Source organism: Oncorhynchus masou, chromosome 9 (genome assembly GCF_036934945.1).
Source record: "Oncorhynchus masou masou isolate Uvic2021 chromosome 9, UVic_Omas_1.1, whole genome shotgun sequence".
Lineage (NCBI taxonomy): Eukaryota > Metazoa > Chordata > Actinopteri > Salmoniformes > Salmonidae > Oncorhynchus > Oncorhynchus masou.
In genome coordinates this window covers 85,756,746-85,775,056 of record NC_088220.1, presented here as the reverse complement: position 1 = coordinate 85,775,056, position 18,311 = coordinate 85,756,746, and the positions used below count along the sequence as shown (strand labels likewise).

General features: G+C 48.8%; 1 protein-coding gene across 1 annotated transcript in view; it reads right to left on the bottom strand.

Annotated features, from left to right (window-relative positions):
- LOC135546712 (ubiquitin carboxyl-terminal hydrolase 32-like) overlaps nt 1–18,311 on the bottom strand; it is a 130,586-nt gene that overhangs the window by 33,681 nt on the left and 78,594 nt on the right. Inside the window, exons 26-30 of the mRNA XM_064975346.1 lie at nt 8,830–9,056; nt 5,309–5,493; nt 4,980–5,066; nt 4,759–4,879; nt 1,912–2,103 (exon numbers count right to left, since the gene is read on the bottom strand). Of these exons, the coding sequence (XP_064831418.1) occupies nt 1,912–2,103; nt 4,759–4,879; nt 4,980–5,066; nt 5,309–5,493; nt 8,830–9,056 (812 nt within the window). The remainder of the gene's footprint in view (nt 1–1,911; nt 2,104–4,758; nt 4,880–4,979; nt 5,067–5,308; nt 5,494–8,829; nt 9,057–18,311) is intronic.

Sequence of the window (18,311 nt, the reverse complement as noted above, 5' to 3'; positions counted from 1 at the left end):
TGGGTACTGTAGTGATGGTGGGTACTGTAGTGATGGTGGGTACTGTAGTGATGGTGGGTACTGTAGTGATGGTGGGTACTGGGTACTGTAGAGATGGTGGGTACTGTAGTGATGGTGGGTACTGTAGAGATGGTGGGTACTGTAGTGATGGTGGGTACTGTAGTGATGGTGGGCACTGAAGTGATGGTGGGTACTGTAGTGATGGTGGGTACTGTAGTGATGGTGGGTACTGTAGTGATGGTGGGTACTGTAGTGATGGTGGGTACTGTAGAGATGGTGGGTACTGTAGCGATGGTGGGTACTGTAGTGATGGTGGGTACTGTAGTGATGGTGGGTACTGTAGCGATGGTGGGTACTGGGTACTGTAGTGATGGTGGGTACTGTAGCAATGGTGGGCACTGTAGTGATGGTGGGTACTGTAGAGATGGTGGGTACTGTAGAGATGGTGGGTACTGTAGTGATGGTGGGTACTGTAGTGATGGTGGGTACTGGGTACTGTAGTGATGGTGGGTACTGGGTACTGTAGTGATGGTGGGTACTGTAGTGATGGTGGGTACTGTACTGATGGTGGGTACTGTAGTGATGGTGGGTACTACTACAGTAGACAGTGTGTGTGTCAGTGTTCTGACCGGTATGGGCGGTAGCCTCATTACATCTAACTACAGTAGACAGTGTGTGTGTCAGTGTTCTGACCGGTATGGGCGGTAGCCTCATTACATCTAACTACAGTAGACAGTGTGTGTGTCAGTGTTCTAACCAGTATGGGCGGTAGCCTCATTACATCTAACTACAGTAGACAGTGTGTGTGTCAGTGTTCTGACCGGTATGGGCGGTAGCCTCATTACATCTAACTACAGTAGACAGTGTGTGTGTCAGTGTTCTAACCGGTATGGGCGGTAGCCTCATTACATCTAACTACAGTAGACAGTGTGTGTGTCAGTGTTCTAACCGGTATGGGCGGTAGCCTCATTACATCTAACTACAGTAGACAGTGTGTGTGTCAGTGTTCTGACCAGTATGGGCGGTAGCCTCATTACATCTAACTACAGTAGACAGTGTGTGTGTCAGTGTTCTGACCGGTATGGGCGGTAGCCTCATTACATCTAACTACAGTAGACAGTGTGTGTGTCAGTGTTCTGACCAGTATGGGCGGTAGCCTCATTACATCTAACTACAGTAGACAGTGTGTGTGTCAGTGTTCTGACCGGTATGGGCGGTAGCCTCATTACATCTAACTACAGTAGACAGTGTGTGTGTCAGTGTTCTGACCGGTATGGGCGGTAGCCTCATTACATCTAACTACAGTAGACAGTGTGTGTGTCAGTGTTCTGACCGGTATGGGCGGTAGCCTCATTACATCTAACTACAGTAGACAGTGTGTGTGTGTCAGTGTTCTGACCGGTATGGGCGGTAGCCTCATTACATCTAGCTACAGTAGACAGTGTGTGTGTCAGTGTTCTGACCAGTATGGGCGGTAGCCTCATTACATCTAACTACAGTAGACAGTGTGTGTGTCAGTGTTCTGACCGGTATGGGCGGTAGCCTCATTACATCTAACTACAGTAGACAGTGTGTGTGTCAGTGTTCTGACCGGTATGGGCGGTAGCCTCATTACATCTAACTACAGTAGACAGTGTGTGTGTCAGTGTTCTGACCGGTATGGGCGGTAGCCTCATTACATCTAACTACAGTAGACAGTGTGTGTGTCAGTGTTCTGACCGGTATGGGCGGTAGCCTCATTACATCTAACTACAGTAGACAGTGTGTGTGTCAGTGTTCTGACCGGTATGGGCGGTAGCCTCATTACATCTAACTACAGTAGACAGTGTGTGTGTCAGTGTTCTGACCGGTATGGGCGGTAGCCTCATTACATCTAACTACAGTAGACAGTGTGTGTGTCAGTGTTCTGACCAGTATAGGCGGCAGTCTCCACAGGTCCAGTTTCTTGGTGGCCAGGCGGTGGGTTTTGCACTTGGAGCAGTAGTAGAGCTCATCCTCTCCCAGCTCCTCCTCACTGGTGAAGGCCTTCAGACAACTGTCTAGACTGATGGGCTCAGCCTGGGCCCTGCGACTCTGCTGCACACTACAGTGCTCCTCTACTATCTAGAGAGAGAGACGGAGAACGGGGTTAGACTCGACAGACAGACGGGCCTGTGACTCTGGCTCCTCATTACATTGCTCCTCTAAGATCAGGAATAGAGCTAGGGGAGATAAGAAGCCTATATGTGATATGGGTAAAGTTCTCTGGCACCATCATGTGCTGGCACAGCGTTCTAAGGCACTGCATCGCAGTGCTAGAGGCGTCACTACAGACCCGGATTCGATCCCGGGCTGTATCACAACCGGCCGGGATCGGGAGTCCCATTCGGGCGGTGCACAATTGGCCCAGCATTGTTCGGGTTAGGGGAGGGTTTGGCCCAGCATCGTTCGGGTTAGGGGAGGGTTTGGCCGGGGTAGGGCCGTCAATGTAAATAAGAATTTGTTCTTAACTGACTTGCCTAGTTAAATAAATGTGTCCTTACACTCAACATATCTCCAGCCCCGGGGTGGTAAGATGGGGCCGACAGACACGGATGCTCTGCTTCTGGCTCCTAAGACATGACAGACATGGAAGCTCTGCTACTAGCTCCTAAGACATGACAGACATGGAAGCTCTACTTCTAGCTCCTAAGACATGACAGACATGGAAGCTCTGCTTCTAGCTCCTAAGACATGACAGACATGGAAGCTCTGCTTCTAGCTCCTAAGCAACTTCTCAGTATTTTGTTTTTTTTGTGTGTTATTTATTAAATTATTAGCCCAGAACGTTTGTATTTAATTACACACAGCCGGAGATAACTTTTGGATATCAGAGCGGCGGTAACTCACCAGCATTACGACCAGCAATACGACTTTCCCAAATTGGATCCTTTGTTCGTACCCCTCAGGGCATTATAACTTATCCCAGAGGCTGCTCCAAAACCCCGCCGGGGGAGAAGAGGTATTTGTAGTGGACTTTAGTCCGACTCAGGAGGCGTGCCCACCACCCACCGCTTCCGAGTATATTACTCGCTAATGTTCAGCCCCTGGACAATAAAGTAGACGAGCTCAGGGCGAGGATCTCCTTTCAGAGAGACATCAGAAACTCCGTTTCACAGAATCATGGCTCTATCGGGATATACTGCCACCATCCATACAGCCAGCTGGGTTCTCAGTTCATCGCGCGGACAGGAATAAAGAACTCTCCGGGAAGAAGAAGGGGGTGTATGTTTTATGATTAACTACTTGTGGGGTGATTGTGATAACGTACAGAAACTCAAGTCCTTTTGTTCACCCGACCTAGAATACCTCAATGAAACGCCGACCATACTACCTCCCAAGATAATTTTCTTTGGTTATAGTCAAAGCCGTGTATATTCCCCATCAAGCCAATACCACGACGCCCTCAAGGAACTACACTGGACTGGACTAAACTAAACTGGAAACCACATATCCTGAGGCAGCATTTATTGGAGCTGAGAATTTTAACGAAGCAAATTTGGGGAAAACGCTACAAAAGTCGTATCAACACATTGACTGGTACTCACTTAGGGAAAACACCTGATCACTGCTACTCACCTTTTAGAGATGCCTACACGGCCTTCCCCCCGCCCTCCTTTTGGCAAATCAGAACACAACTCCATTTTGCTCCTCCGCTTACATAGGCAGAAACTCAGACAGGAAGTACCCGTGCTAAGGTCTATTCAAGGCTGGTCTGACCAATCGGAATCCATGCTTCAAGATTGTTTTAATCACGCAGACTGGGATATGTTCCGGGTAGCCTCTGATAATAACACGTTGACTGAGTTAATCAGGAAGTGTATAGGAAATATTGTACCCACTGGGTCTCTATTAAAACCTACCCAAACCAGAAACCGTGGATAGATGGTAGCATTCGCGCAAAACTAAAAGCACGAACCACCGCATTGAACAGCGGCAAGGTGACTGGGAATATGGTTGAATACAAACAGTGTAGTTATTCCTTCCGTAAGGAAATGAAACAGGCAACACATCAATAGAGAGACAAAATGGAGTTGCAATTCAACGGTTCAGACAAGACGTATGTGGCAGGGTCTAAAGACAATCACGGACTACAAAGGGAAAACCAGCCACGTCGCGGACACCGTCGTCTTGCTTCCGGACAAACTAAACACCTTCTTCATCCGCTTCGTGGAAAACACAGTGCCACCAGACTGTTAAATATCCATCACTAGCCAGCTTCCACCCGGTTACGCAACCCTGCACCTTAGAGGCTGATGTCCTATAGACATAGACATGGAATCACTGGTCACTTTAATAATGGAACACTGGGCACTTTAATAATGGAACACTGGCCACTTTAATAAAGGAACACTGGCCACTTTAATAAAGGAACACTGGTCACTTTAATAAAGGAACACTGGTCACTTTAATAATGGAACACTGGTCACTTTAATAAAGGAACACTGGTCACTTTAATAATGGAACACTGGTCCTTCTTCTTCTTCACTGGTCACTGCTTTACTCATCTCATATCTATATACTGTATTCTATTCTACTGTATTTAGTCAATGTCACTCCTATATTGCTCGTCCTAATATTTATATATTTAATAATTCCATTACGTTTAGTTGTGTGTATTGTTAAATATTACTGCACTGTTGGAGTTAGGAACACAAGCATTTCGCTACACCAGCAATAACGTCTGCATAATATGTGATGTGTGGATGTCATCTCTTCCTATAGGATCTAACGACTCACCCTCTCCTGTGAGGTCTGGTAACGGAGGTGCAGGGCTGTAGGATCCCAGTCGACAGCTATGTAGGCGTTTTCTACCGAGGCCCTGTCCTCCGTACAGTCCACCGCACAGCCTCGACAGAACCTGAACACACACAGTAGAGCAGAAGCCAACTGAGATCTAGTAGTAACAGAAGTGAAGTGTGTTCTGATGATGATGATGATGATGGAGGAGGCCACTTCACCTGTACCAAGGACACCAGGCACACGAGCTGCCATCCTTCCCCACCACTCTTAGTGTGAAGGGGTACTGGTAGCCCATACTGTCATCACTGTAGTAGGGGCATAAAACACACACACACACACACACACACACACACACACACACACACACACACACACACACACACACACACACACACACACACACACACACACACACACACACACACACACACACACACACACACACACACACACACACACCTTTATTGACAACCAGCAGGCAATCAAGATAACCATCACATCAAGGGGAGACTTGCAGACTAGCCCTGTGTGTGTGTGTGGTACTGACCAGTCCTGTGCATGGTTGCTGGCCTCCTGCGGGGGCAGAGGGCTGGCCAGACGGGCCACCTGTATCCAGACAGCATCGTACAGGTCTTTCTGTCTGGTGTGAACCGTACAGGGAACGATCAGAGGCATCCCAAACAGACTGGCGCGGTTCTTCTGACTGGACAGGAAATACAACTCCGTCCGGATCTGCAGGAGGACACACAGGAAATACAACTCCGTCCGGATCTACAGGAGGACACACAGGAAATACAACTCCGTCCGGATCTACAGGAGGACACACAGGAAATACAACTCCGTCCGGATCTACAGGAGGACACACAGGAAATACAACTCCGTCCGGATCTGCAGGAGGACACAGGAAATACAACTCCGTCCGGATCTACAGGAGGACACACAGGAAATACAACTCCGTCCGGATCTACAGGAGGACACACAGGAAATACAACTCCGTCCGGATCTACAGGAGGACACACAGGAAATACAACTCCGTCCGGATCTACATGAGGACACACAGGAAATACAACTCCGTCCGGATCTACAGGAGGACACACAGGAAATACAACTCCGTCCGGATCTACAGGAGGACACACAGGAAATACAACTCCGTCCGCATCTACAGGAGGACACACAGGAAATACAACTCCGTCCGGATCTGCAGGAGGACACACAGGAAATACAACTCCGTCCGGATCTACAGGAGGACACACAGGAAATACAACTCCGTCCGGATCTACAGGAGGACACACAGGAAATACAACTCCGTCCGGATCTACAGGAGGACACACAGGAAATACAACTCCGTCCGGATCTACAGGAGGACACACAGGAAATACAACTCCGTCCGGATCTACAGGAGGACACACAGGAAATACAACTCCGTCCGGATCTACAGGAGGACACACAGGAAATACAACTCCGTCCGGATCTACAGGAGGACACACAGGAAATACAACTCCGTCCGGATCTACAGGAGGACACACAGGAAATACAACTCCAACTCCGTCCGGATCTACAGGAGGACACACAGGAAATACAACTCCAACTCCGTCCGGATCTACAGGAGGACACACAGGAAATACAACTCCGTCCGGATCTACAGGAGGACACACAGGAAATACAACTCCAACTCCGTCCGGATCTACAGGAGGACACACAGGAAATACAACTCCAACTCCGTCCGGATCTACAGGAGGACACACAGGAAATACAACTCCGTCCGGATCTACAGGAGGACACACAGGAAATACAACTCCGTCCGGATCTACAGGAGGACACACAGGAAATACAACTCCAACTCCGTCCGGATCTACAGGAGGACACACAGGAAATACAACTCCAACTCCGTCCGGATCTACAGGAGGACACACAGGAAATACAACTCCAACTCCGTCCGGATCTACAGGAGGACACACAGGAAATACAACTCCAACTCCGTCCGGATCTACAGGAGGACACACAGGAAAGTAAAGAAACAAAAAACAGCCAAACCTCAAGGACCAAACATGAGAAAGGGAGGGGGGGGGGGGGGGCAGAGACCTCTAACAGTATTCGTCCCTTTAAAAAAAAAAAAGGGTCAAGTTTACACGGCGCGTCATGTCAAAGTTGCTAAATGTATTTCCTCAGTGCAAATATACTTCTCACGAGGACCTCTTAACTACACTCGCAGTACTATGGAGTACACTCTTAACTGCACTCGTACTACTATAGAGTACAATTAACTTCTGGGCCACATCCTGACTGATGGCAATCCATTCTTGCAAAATCAATGTTTGTAGTTTGTCAGAATTTGTGGGTTTTTGTTTGTCCACCCGTCTCTTGAGAATTGACCACAAGTTCTCAATGGGATTAATGTCTGAGAATTTCATGGCCATGGACCCAAAATATCGATGTTTTGTTCCCCGAGCCATTTAGTTATCACTTTTGCCTTATGGCAAGGTGCTCCATCATGCTGGTAAAGGCATTGTTCGTCACCAAACTGTTCCTGGATGGTTGGGAGAAGTTGCTCTGGGAGGATGTGTTGGTACCATTCTTTATTCATGGCTGTGTTCTTAGGCAAGATTGTAAGTGAGCCCACTCCCTTGGCTGAGAAGCAACCCCACACATGAATGGGCTCAGGATGCTTTACTGTTGGCATGAAACAGGACTGATGGTAGCCCTCCCCTTGTCTTCTCCGGACAAGCTTTTTTCCGGATGCTCCAAACAATTGGAAAGGGGATTCAGAGAAAATGACTTTACCCCAGTCCTCAGCAGTCCAATCCCTGTACCTTCTGCAGAATATCAGTCTGTCCCTAATGTTTTTCCTGGAGAGAAGTGGCTTCTTTGCTGCCCTTCTTGACACCAGGCCATCCTCCAAAGGTCTTCGCCTCACTGTGCGTGCAGATGCACTCACACCTGCCTGCTGCCATTCCTGAGCAAGCTCTGTACTGGTGGTGCTCCGATCCCGCAGCTGAATCAACATTAGGAGGCCGTCCTGGCGCTTGCTGGACTTTCTTGGGCACCCTGAAGCCTTCTTCACAACAATTGAACCGCTCTCCTTGAAGTTCTTGATGATCCAATAAATGGTTGATTTAGGTGCCATCTTACTGGCAGCAATGTCCTTGCCTGTGAAGTACTTTTTGTGCAAAGCAATGATGACCCCACGTGTTTCCTTGCAGGTAACCATGGTTGACCGGGGAAGAACAATAATTCCAAGCACCACTCTCCTTTTGAAGCTTCCAGTCTGTTATTCCAACTCAATCAGCATGACAGAGTGATATCCAGCCTTGTCCTGGTCAACACACACCTGTGTTAATGAGAGAATCACTGACATGATGTCAGCTGGTCCTTTTGTGGCAGGGCTGAAATGCAGTGGAAATGTTTATTTGGGATTCAGCTCATTTGCATGGCAAAGAGGGACTTTGCAATTAATTGCAATTCATCTGATCACTCTTCATAACATTCTGGAGTATATGCAAATTGCCATCACACAAACTGAAGCAGCAGACTTTGTGAAAATTAAGATTTGTGTCATTCTCAAATCTTTTGGCCACGCCTGTATAATCTCTAGAAACTCTATGTTCCTCGCTATAAAGAAAATGTGTTCCTCGCTATAAAATAAACTTCTGAATTCAGCTTTTGCCAGCTTTTGCCCGAACCACACCATATCCCTGCGTAGTTGAACAGTGTTAGATTTCCTGGTGGGAAGTCGTGATGTACATGGTCTAACGACAGCTCTCTGTTCAACACAGCAGGGATATGGTGCGGTTCGGACAAAAGCCCGATTCAGAAGTTTATTTTATAGCGAGGAACACATTTCACTTCACGTCCGGTAAGAAGACTTCCTAGAGATTGTACATGTGCATTTGGGTGACAGGATACGTTTGAGTTTTTTTGTGTAGCAGGCGATATTGCGGTTGGGGTTATTTTCTCATCACTATCCAACAGAACGATGCACAACTCAGAGAGTCCAATTAATATGGACTCCTGATGTTGTGTCCCAAAACGACACACAAACACAATATCTATATATTCTGTGGTACCCACCATCTTTCTGTGCATGGCTATGATGTACCCGATGAAGGGGCTGTCCTGGACGGTGGACGTGTGTTCGTTGGACACCCGCAGCCCTTCGTTGACCAGGGCTCTCTGTGTGGCCTCTCTGCAGGGCACCACGGCGCTGGGCATGCCGATGGGGATCAGACTAGGCTTACCGACAGGATGCCCTTCCACTGTCACCGCCACCCCATTAGCCACGGGCACAGGGGTGATGTCTGGAGAGGTGTCGGAGAGAGAGAGAGAACTCGTGTTACAGAAGGACATGTCAGAGAGCCTTCTGGGAAAAGACTGAGGAGTATGTTAGGGTTACGTTCATAACGAGGAGGTACAGCTTTAGTCAGAAAGCTTCTCAGCCAGTTATAATGAATACCAAGGAGGCAGCTCCGGTCACTTCAGCTCCAATCGGGTCTAACGAATCCCAACGCTGCTCACCGCGTGTCACAGTGACAACCTCTAGAACCAGCCGTGGGTTACATTCTACCAACCTCTAGAACCAGCCGTGGGTTACATTCTACCAACCTCTAGAACCAGCCGTGGGTTACATTCTACCAACCTCTAGACCCGGCCGTGGGTTACATTCTACCAACATCTAGAACCAGCCGTGGGTTACATTCTACCATCCTCTAGAACCAGCCGTGGGTTACATTCTACCAACCTCTAGAACCAGCCGTGGGTTACATTCTACCAACCTCTAGACCCGGCCGTGGGTTACATTCTACCAACATCTAGAACCAGCCGTGGGTTACATTCTACCATCCTCTAGAACCAGCCGTGAGTTACATTCTACCATCCTCTAGAACCAGCCATGGGTTACATTCTACCATCCTCTAGAACCAGCCGTGGGTTACATTCTACCAACCTCTAGAACCGGCCGTGGGTTACATTCTACCAACCTCTAGAACCGGCCGTGGGTTACATTCTACCAACCTCTAGAACCGGCCGTGGGTTACATTCTACCAACCTCTAGAACCGGCCGTGGGTTACATTCTACCAACCTCTAGAACCGGCCGTGGGTTACATTCTACCAACCTCTAGAACCGGCCGTGGGTAACATTCTACCAACCTCTAGAACCGGCCGTGGGTTACATTCTACCAACCTCTAGAACCGGCCGTGGGTTACATTCTACCAACCTCTAGAACCGGCCGTGGGTTACATTCTACCAACCTCTAGAACCGGCCGTGGGTTACATTCTACCATCCTCTAGAACCGGCCGTGGGTTACATTCTACCAAACTCTACAACCGGCTGTGTGTTACATTCTACCAACCTCTAGAACCAGCCGTGGGTTACATTCTACCATCCTCTAGAACCAGCCGTGGGTTACATTCTACCAACCTCTAGAACCAGCCGTGGGTTACATCTAGAACCGGCGTAGGTTACATTCTACCAACCTCTAGAACCAGCGTGTGTTACATTCTAAAATCCTCGAAAAACTGCCGTGGGCTACATTCTACCAACCTCTAGAACCGGCCGTGGGTTACATTCTACCAACCTCTAGAACCGGCCGTGGGTTACATTCTACCAACCTCTAGAACCGGCCGTGGGTTACATTCTACCAACCTCTAGAAACGGCGCAGGTTACATTCTACCAACCTCTAGAACCGGCGCAGATTACATTCTACCAACCTCTAGAACCGGCCGTGGGTTACATTCTACCATCCTCTAGAACCAGCCGTGGGTTACATTCTACCATCCTCTAGAACCAGCTGTGTGTTACATTCTACCAACCTCTAGAACCAGCCGTGGGTTACATTCTACCATCCTCTAGAACCAGCCGTGGGTTACATTCTACCAACCTCTAGAACCAGCCGTAGGTTACATCTAGAACCGGCGCAGGTTACATTCTACCAACCTCTAGAACCAGCGTGTGTTACATTCTAAAATCCTCGAAAAACTGCCGTGGGCTACATTCTACCAACCTCTAGAACCAGCCGTGGGTTACATTCTACCAACATCTAGAACCAGCCGTGGGTTACATTCTACCATCCTCTAGAACCAGCCGTGGGTTACATTCTACCATCCTCTAGAACCAGCCGTGGGTTACATTCTACCATCCTCTAGAACCGGCCGTGGGTTACATTCTACCAACCTCTAGAACCGGCCGTGGGTTACATTCTACCAACCTCTAGAACCGGCCGTGGGTTACATTCTACCAACCTCTAGAACCGGCCGTGGGTTACATTCTACCAACCTCTAGAACCGGCCGTGGGTTACATTCTACCAACCTCTAGAACCAGCCGTGGGTTACATTCTACCAACCTCTAGAACCGACCGTGGGTTACATTCTACCAACCTCTAGAACCGGCCGTGGGTTACATTCTACCATCCTCTAGAACCGGCCGTGGGTTACATTCTACCAAACTCTACAACCGGCCGTGTGTTACATTCTACCAACCTCTAGAACCAGCCGTGGGTTACATTCTACCATCCTCTAGAACCAGCCGTGGGTTACATTCTACCAACCTCTAGAACCAGCCGTGGGTTACATCTAGAACCGACGCAGGTTACATTCTACCAACCTCTAGAACCGGCCGTGGGTTACATTCTACCAACCTCTAGAACCGGCCGTGGCTTACATTCTACCAACCTCTAGAACCGGCCGTGGGTTACATTCTACCAACCTCTAGAACCGGCCGTGGGTTACATTCTACCAACCTCTAGAACCGGCCGTGGGTTACATTCTACCAACCTCTAGAACCGGCCGTGGGTTACATTCTACCAACCTCTAGAACCAGCCGTGGGTTACATTCTACCAACCTCTAGAACCGACCGTGGGTTACATTCTACCAACCTCTAGAACCGGCCGTGGGTTACATTCTACCATCCTCTAGAACCGGCCGTGGGTTACATTCTACCAAACTCTACAACCGGCCGTGTGTTACATTCTACCAACCTCTAGAACCGGCCGTGGGTTACATTCTACCAACCTCTAGAACCGGCCGTGGGTTACATTCTACCAACCTCTAGAACCGGCCGTGGGTTACATTCTACCAACCTCTAGAACCGCCGTGGGTTACATTCTACCAACCTCTAGAACCGGCCGTGGGTTACATTCTACCAACCTCTAGAACCGGCCGTGGGTTACATTCTACCAACCTCTAGAACCGGCCGTGGGTTACATTCTACCAACCTCTAGAACCGGCCGTGGGTTACATTCTACCAACCTCTAGCACCAGCGTGTGTAACATTCTACCATCCTCTAGAACCGGCGTGTTACATTCTACCAACCTCTAGAACCAGCCGTGTGTGACATTCTACCAACCTCTAGACCCAGCGTGTGTTACATTCTACCATCCTCTAGAACCGGCGTGTTACATTCTACCAACCTCTAGAACCGGCGTGTTACATTCTACCAACCTCTAGAACCGGCGTGTTACATTCTACCAACCTCTAGAACCAGCCGTGTGTGACATTCTACCAACCTCTAGACCCAGCGTGTGTTACATTCTACCATCCTCTAGAACCGGCGTGTTACATTCTACCAACCTCTAGACCCAGCGTGTGTTACATTCTACCATCCTCTAGAACCGGCGTGTTACATTCTACCAACCTCTAGAACCAGCCGTGGGTTACATTCTACCAACCTCTAGAACCAGCGTGTGTAACATTCTACCATCCTCTAGAACCGGCGTGTTACATTCTACCAACCTCTAGAACCAGCGTGTTACATTCTACCAACCTCTAGAACCAGCCGTGTGTTACATTCTACCAACCTCTAGAACCAGCCGTGGGTTACATTCTACCAACCTCTAGAACCAGCGTGTGTAACATTCTACCATCCTCTAGAACCGGCGTGTTACATTCTACCAACCTCTAGAACCAGCGTGTTACATTCTACCAACCTCTAGAACCAGCCGTGTGTTACATTCTACCAACCTCTAGAACCAGCGTGTTACATTCTACCAACCTCTAGAACCAGCGTGTTACATTCTACCAACCTCTAGAACCAGCCGTGTGTTACATTCTACCAACCTCTAGAACCAGCCGTGGGTTACATTCTACCAACCTCTAGACCCAGCGTGTGTTACATTCTACCATCCTCTAGAACCGGCGTGTTACATTCTACCAACCTCTAGACCCAGCGTGTGTTACATTCTACCATCCTCTAGAACCGGCGTGTTACATTCTACCAACCTCTAGAACCAGCCGTGGGTTACATTCTACCAACCTCTAGAACCAGCGTGTGTAACATTCTACCATCCTCTAGAACCGGCGTGTTACATTCTACCAACCTCTAGAACCAGCGTGTTACATTCTACCAACCTCTAGAACCAGCCGTGTGTTACATTCTACCAACCTCTAGAACCAGCCGTGGGTTACATTCTACCAACCTCTAGAACCAGCGTGTGTAACATTCTACCATCCTCTAGAACCGGCGTGTTACATTCTACCAACCTCTAGAACCAGCGTGTTACATTCTACCAACCTCTAGAACCAGCCGTGTGTTACATTCTACCAACCTCTAGAACCAGCGTGTTACATTCTACCAACCTCTAGAACCAGCGTGTTACATTCTACCAACCTCTAGAACCAGCCGTGTGTTACATTCTACCAACCTCTAGAACCAGCCGTGGGTTACATTCTACCAACCTCTAGACCCAGCGTGTGTTACATTCTACCATCCTCTAGAACCGGCGTGTTACATTCTACCAACCTCTAGAACCAGCCGTGGGTTACATTCTACCAACATCTAGAACCAGCCGTGGGTTACATTCTACCATCCTCTAGAACCAGCCGTGAGTTACATTCTACCATCCTCTAGAACCAGCCATGGGTTACATTCTACCATCCTCTAGAACCAGCCGTGGGTTACATTCTACCAACCTCTAGAACCGGCCGTGGGTTACATTCTACCAACCTCTAGAACCGGCCGTGGGTTACATTCTACCAACCTCTAGAACCGGCGGGTTACATTCTACCAACCTCTAGAACCGGCCGTGGGTTACATTCTACCAACCTCTAGAACCGGCCGTGGGTTACATTCTACCAACCTCTAGAACCGGCCGTGGGTAACATTCTACCAACCTCTAGAACCGGCCGTGGGTTACATTCTACCAACCTCTAGAACCGGCCGTGGGTTACATTCTACCAACCTCTAGAACCGGCCGTGGGTTACATTCTACCAACCTCTAGAACCGGCCGTGGGTTACATTCTACCATCCTCTAGAACCGGCCGTGGGTTACATTCTACCAAACTCTACAACCGGCTGTGTGTTACATTCTACCAACCTCTAGAACCAGCCGTGGGTTACATTCTACCATCCTCTAGAACCAGCCGTGGGTTACATTCTACCAACCTCTAGAACCAGCCGTGGGTTACATCTAGAACCGGCGTAGGTTACATTCTACCAACCTCTAGAACCAGCGTGTGTTACATTCTAAAATCCTCGAAAAACTGCCGTGGGCTACATTCTACCAACCTCTAGAACCGGCCGTGGGTTACATTCTACCAACCTCTAGAACCGGCCGTGGGTTACATTCTACCAACCTCTAGAACCGGCCGTGGGTTACATTCTACCAACCTCTAGAAACGGCGCAGGTTACATTCTACCAACCTCTAGAACCGGCGCAGATTACATTCTACCAACCTCTAGAACCGGCCGTGGGTTACATTCTACCATCCTCTAGAACCAGCCGTGGGTTACATTCTACCATCCTCTAGAACCAGCTGTGTGTTACATTCTACCAACCTCTAGAACCAGCCGTGGGTTACATTCTACCATCCTCTAGAACCAGCCGTGGGTTACATTCTACCAACCTCTAGAACCAGCCGTAGGTTACATCTAGAACGGCGCAGGTTACATTCTACCAACCTCTAGAACCAGCGTGTGTTACATTCTAAAATCCTCGAAAAACTGCCGTGGGCTACATTCTACCAACCTCTAGAACCAGCCGTGGGTTACATTCTACCAACATCTAGAACCAGCCGTGGGTTACATTCTACCATCCTCTAGAACCAGCCGTGGGTTACATTCTACCATCCTCTAGAACCAGCCGTGGGTTACATTCTACCATCCTCTAGAACCGGCCGTGGGTTACATTCTACCAACCTCTAGAACCGGCCGTGGGTTACATTCTACCAACCTCTAGAACCGGCCGTGGGTTACATTCTACCAACCTCTAGAACCGGCCGTGGGTTACATTCTACCAACCTCTAGAACCGGCCGTGGGTTACATTCTACCAACCTCTAGAACCAGCCGTGGGTTACATTCTACCAACCTCTAGAACCGACCGTGGGTTACATTCTACCAACCTCTAGAACCGGCCGTGGGTTACATTCTACCATCCTCTAGAACCGGCCGTGGGTTACATTCTACCAAACTCTACAACCGGCCGTGTGTTACATTCTACCAACCTCTAGAACCAGCCGTGGGTTACATTCTACCATCCTCTAGAACCAGCCGTGGGTTACATTCTACCAACCTCTAGAACCAGCCGTGGGTTACATCTAGAACCGACGCAGGTTACATTCTACCAACCTCTAGAACCGGCCGTGGGTTACATTCTACCAACCTCTAGAACCGGCCGTGGCTTACATTCTACCAACCTCTAGAACCGGCCGTGGGTTACATTCTACCAACCTCTAGAACCGGCCGTGGGTTACATTCTACCAACCTCTAGAACCGGCCGTGGGTTACATTCTACCAACCTCTAGAACCGGCCGTGGGTTACATTCTACCAACCTCTAGAACCAGCCGTGGGTTACATTCTACCAACCTCTAGAACCGACCGTGGGTTACATTCTACCAACCTCTAGAACCGGCCGTGGGTTACATTCTACCATCCTCTAGAACCGGCCGTGGGTTACATTCTACCAAACTCTACAACCGGCCGTGTGTTACATTCTACCAACCTCTAGAACCGGCCGTGGGTTACATTCTACCAACCTCTAGAACCGGCCGTGGGTTACATTCTACCAACCTCTAGAACCGGCCGTGGGTTACATTCTACCAACCTCTAGAACCGGCCGTGGGTTACATTCTACCAACCTCTAGAACCGGCCGTGGGTTACATTCTACCAACCTCTAGAACCGGCCGTGGGTTACATTCTACCAACCTCTAGAACCGGCCGTGGGTTACATTCTACCAACCTCTAGCACCAGCGTGTGTAACATTCTACCATCCTCTAGAACCGGCGTGTTACATTCTACCAACCTCTAGAACCAGCCGTGTGTGACATTCTACCAACCTCTAGACCCAGCGTGTGTTACATTCTACCATCCTCTAGAACCGGCGTGTTACATTCTACCAACCTCTAGAACCGGCGTGTTACATTCTACCAACCTCTAGAACCGGCGTGTTACATTCTACCAACCTCTAGAACCAGCCGTGTGTGACATTCTACCAACCTCTAGACCCAGCGTGTGTTACATTCTACCATCCTCTAGAACCGGCGTGTTACATTCTACCAACCTCTAGACCCAGCGTGTGTTACATTCTACCATCCTCTAGAACCGGCGTGTTACATTCTACCAACCTCTAGAACCAGCCGTGGGTTACATTCTACCAACCTCTAGAACCAGCGTGTGTAACATTCTACCATCCTCTAGAACCGGCGTGTTACATTCTACCAACCTCTAGAACCAGCGTGTTACATTCTACCAACCTCTAGAACCAGCCGTGTGTTACATTCTACCAACCTCTAGAACCAGCCGTGGGTTACATTCTACCAACCTCTAGAACCAGCGTGTGTAACATTCTACCATCCTCTAGAACCGGCGTGTTACATTCTACCAACCTCTAGAACCAGCGTGTTACATTCTACCAACCTCTAGAACCAGCCGTGTGTTACATTCTACCAACCTCTAGAACCAGCGTGTTACATTCTACCAACCTCTAGAACCAGCGTGTTACATTCTACCAACCTCTAGAACCAGCCGTGTGTTACATTCTACCAACCTCTAGAACCAGCCGTGGGTTACATTCTACCAACCTCTAGACCCAGCGTGTGTTACATTCTACCATCCTCTAGAACCGGCGTGTTACATTCTACCAACCTCTAGAACCAGCCGTGGGTTACATTCTACCAACCTCTAGAACCAGCGTGTGTAACATTCTACCATCCTCTAGAACCGGCGTGTTACATTCTACCAACCTCTAGAACCAGCGTGTTACATTCTACCAACCTCTAGACCCAGCGTGTTACATTCTACCATCCTCTAGAACCGGCGTGTTACATTCTACCAACCTCTAGACCCAGCGTGTGTTACATTCTACCATCCTCTAGAACCGGCGTGTTACATTCTACCAACCTCTAGAACCAGCCGTGGGTTACATTCTACCAACCTCTAGAACCAGCGTGTGTAACATTCTACCATCCTCTAGAACCGGCGTGTTACATTCTACCAACCTCTAGAACCGGCGTGTTACATTCTACCAACCTCTAGAACCAGCCGTGTGTTACATTCTACCAACCTCTAGAACCAGCCGTGGGTTACATTCTACCAACCTCTAGAACCAGCGTGTGTAACATTCTACCATCCTCTAGAACCGGCGTGTTACATTCTACCAACCTCTAGAACCAGCCGTGTGTTACATTCTACCAACCTCTAGAACCAGCCGTGTGTTACATTCTACCAACCTCTAGAACCAGCGTGTTACATTCTACCAACCTCTAGAACCAGCGTGTTACATTCTACCAACCTCTAGAACCAGCGTGTTACATTCTACCAACCTCTAGAACCAGCCGTGTGTTACATTCTACCAACCTCTAGAACCAGCCGTGGGTTACATTCTACCAACCTCTAGACCCAGCGTGTGTTACATTCTACCATCCTCTAGAACCGGCGTGTTACATTCTACCAACCTCTAGAACCAGCCGTGGGTTACATTCTACCAACCTCTAGAACCAGCGTGTGTAACATTCTACCATCCTCTAGAACCGGCGTGTTACATTCTACCAACCTCTAGAACCAGCGTGTTACATTCTACCAACCTCTAGAACCAGCCGTGTGTTACATTCTACCAACCTCTAGAACCAGCGTGTTACATTCTACCAACCTCTAGAACCAGCGTGTTACATTCTACCAACCTCTAGAACCAGCGTGTTACATTCTACCAACCTCTAGAACCAGCGTGTTACATTCTACCAACCTCTAGACCCAGCGTGTGTTACATTCTACCATCCTCTAGAACCGGCGTGTTACATTCTACCAACCTCTAGAACCAGCCGTGGGTTACATTCTACCAACCTCTAGAACCAGCGTGTGTAACATTCTACCATCCTCTAGAACCGGCGTGTTACATTCTACCAACCTCTAGAACCAGCGTGTTACATTCTACCAACCTCTAGAACCAGCCGTGTGTTACATTCTACCAACCTCTAGAACCAGCCGTGGGTTACATTCTACCAACCTCTAGAACCAGCGTGTGTAACATTCTACCATCCTCTAGAACCGGCGTGTTACATTCTACCAACCTCTAGAACCAGCGTGTTACATTCTACCAACCTCTAGAACCAGCCGTGTGT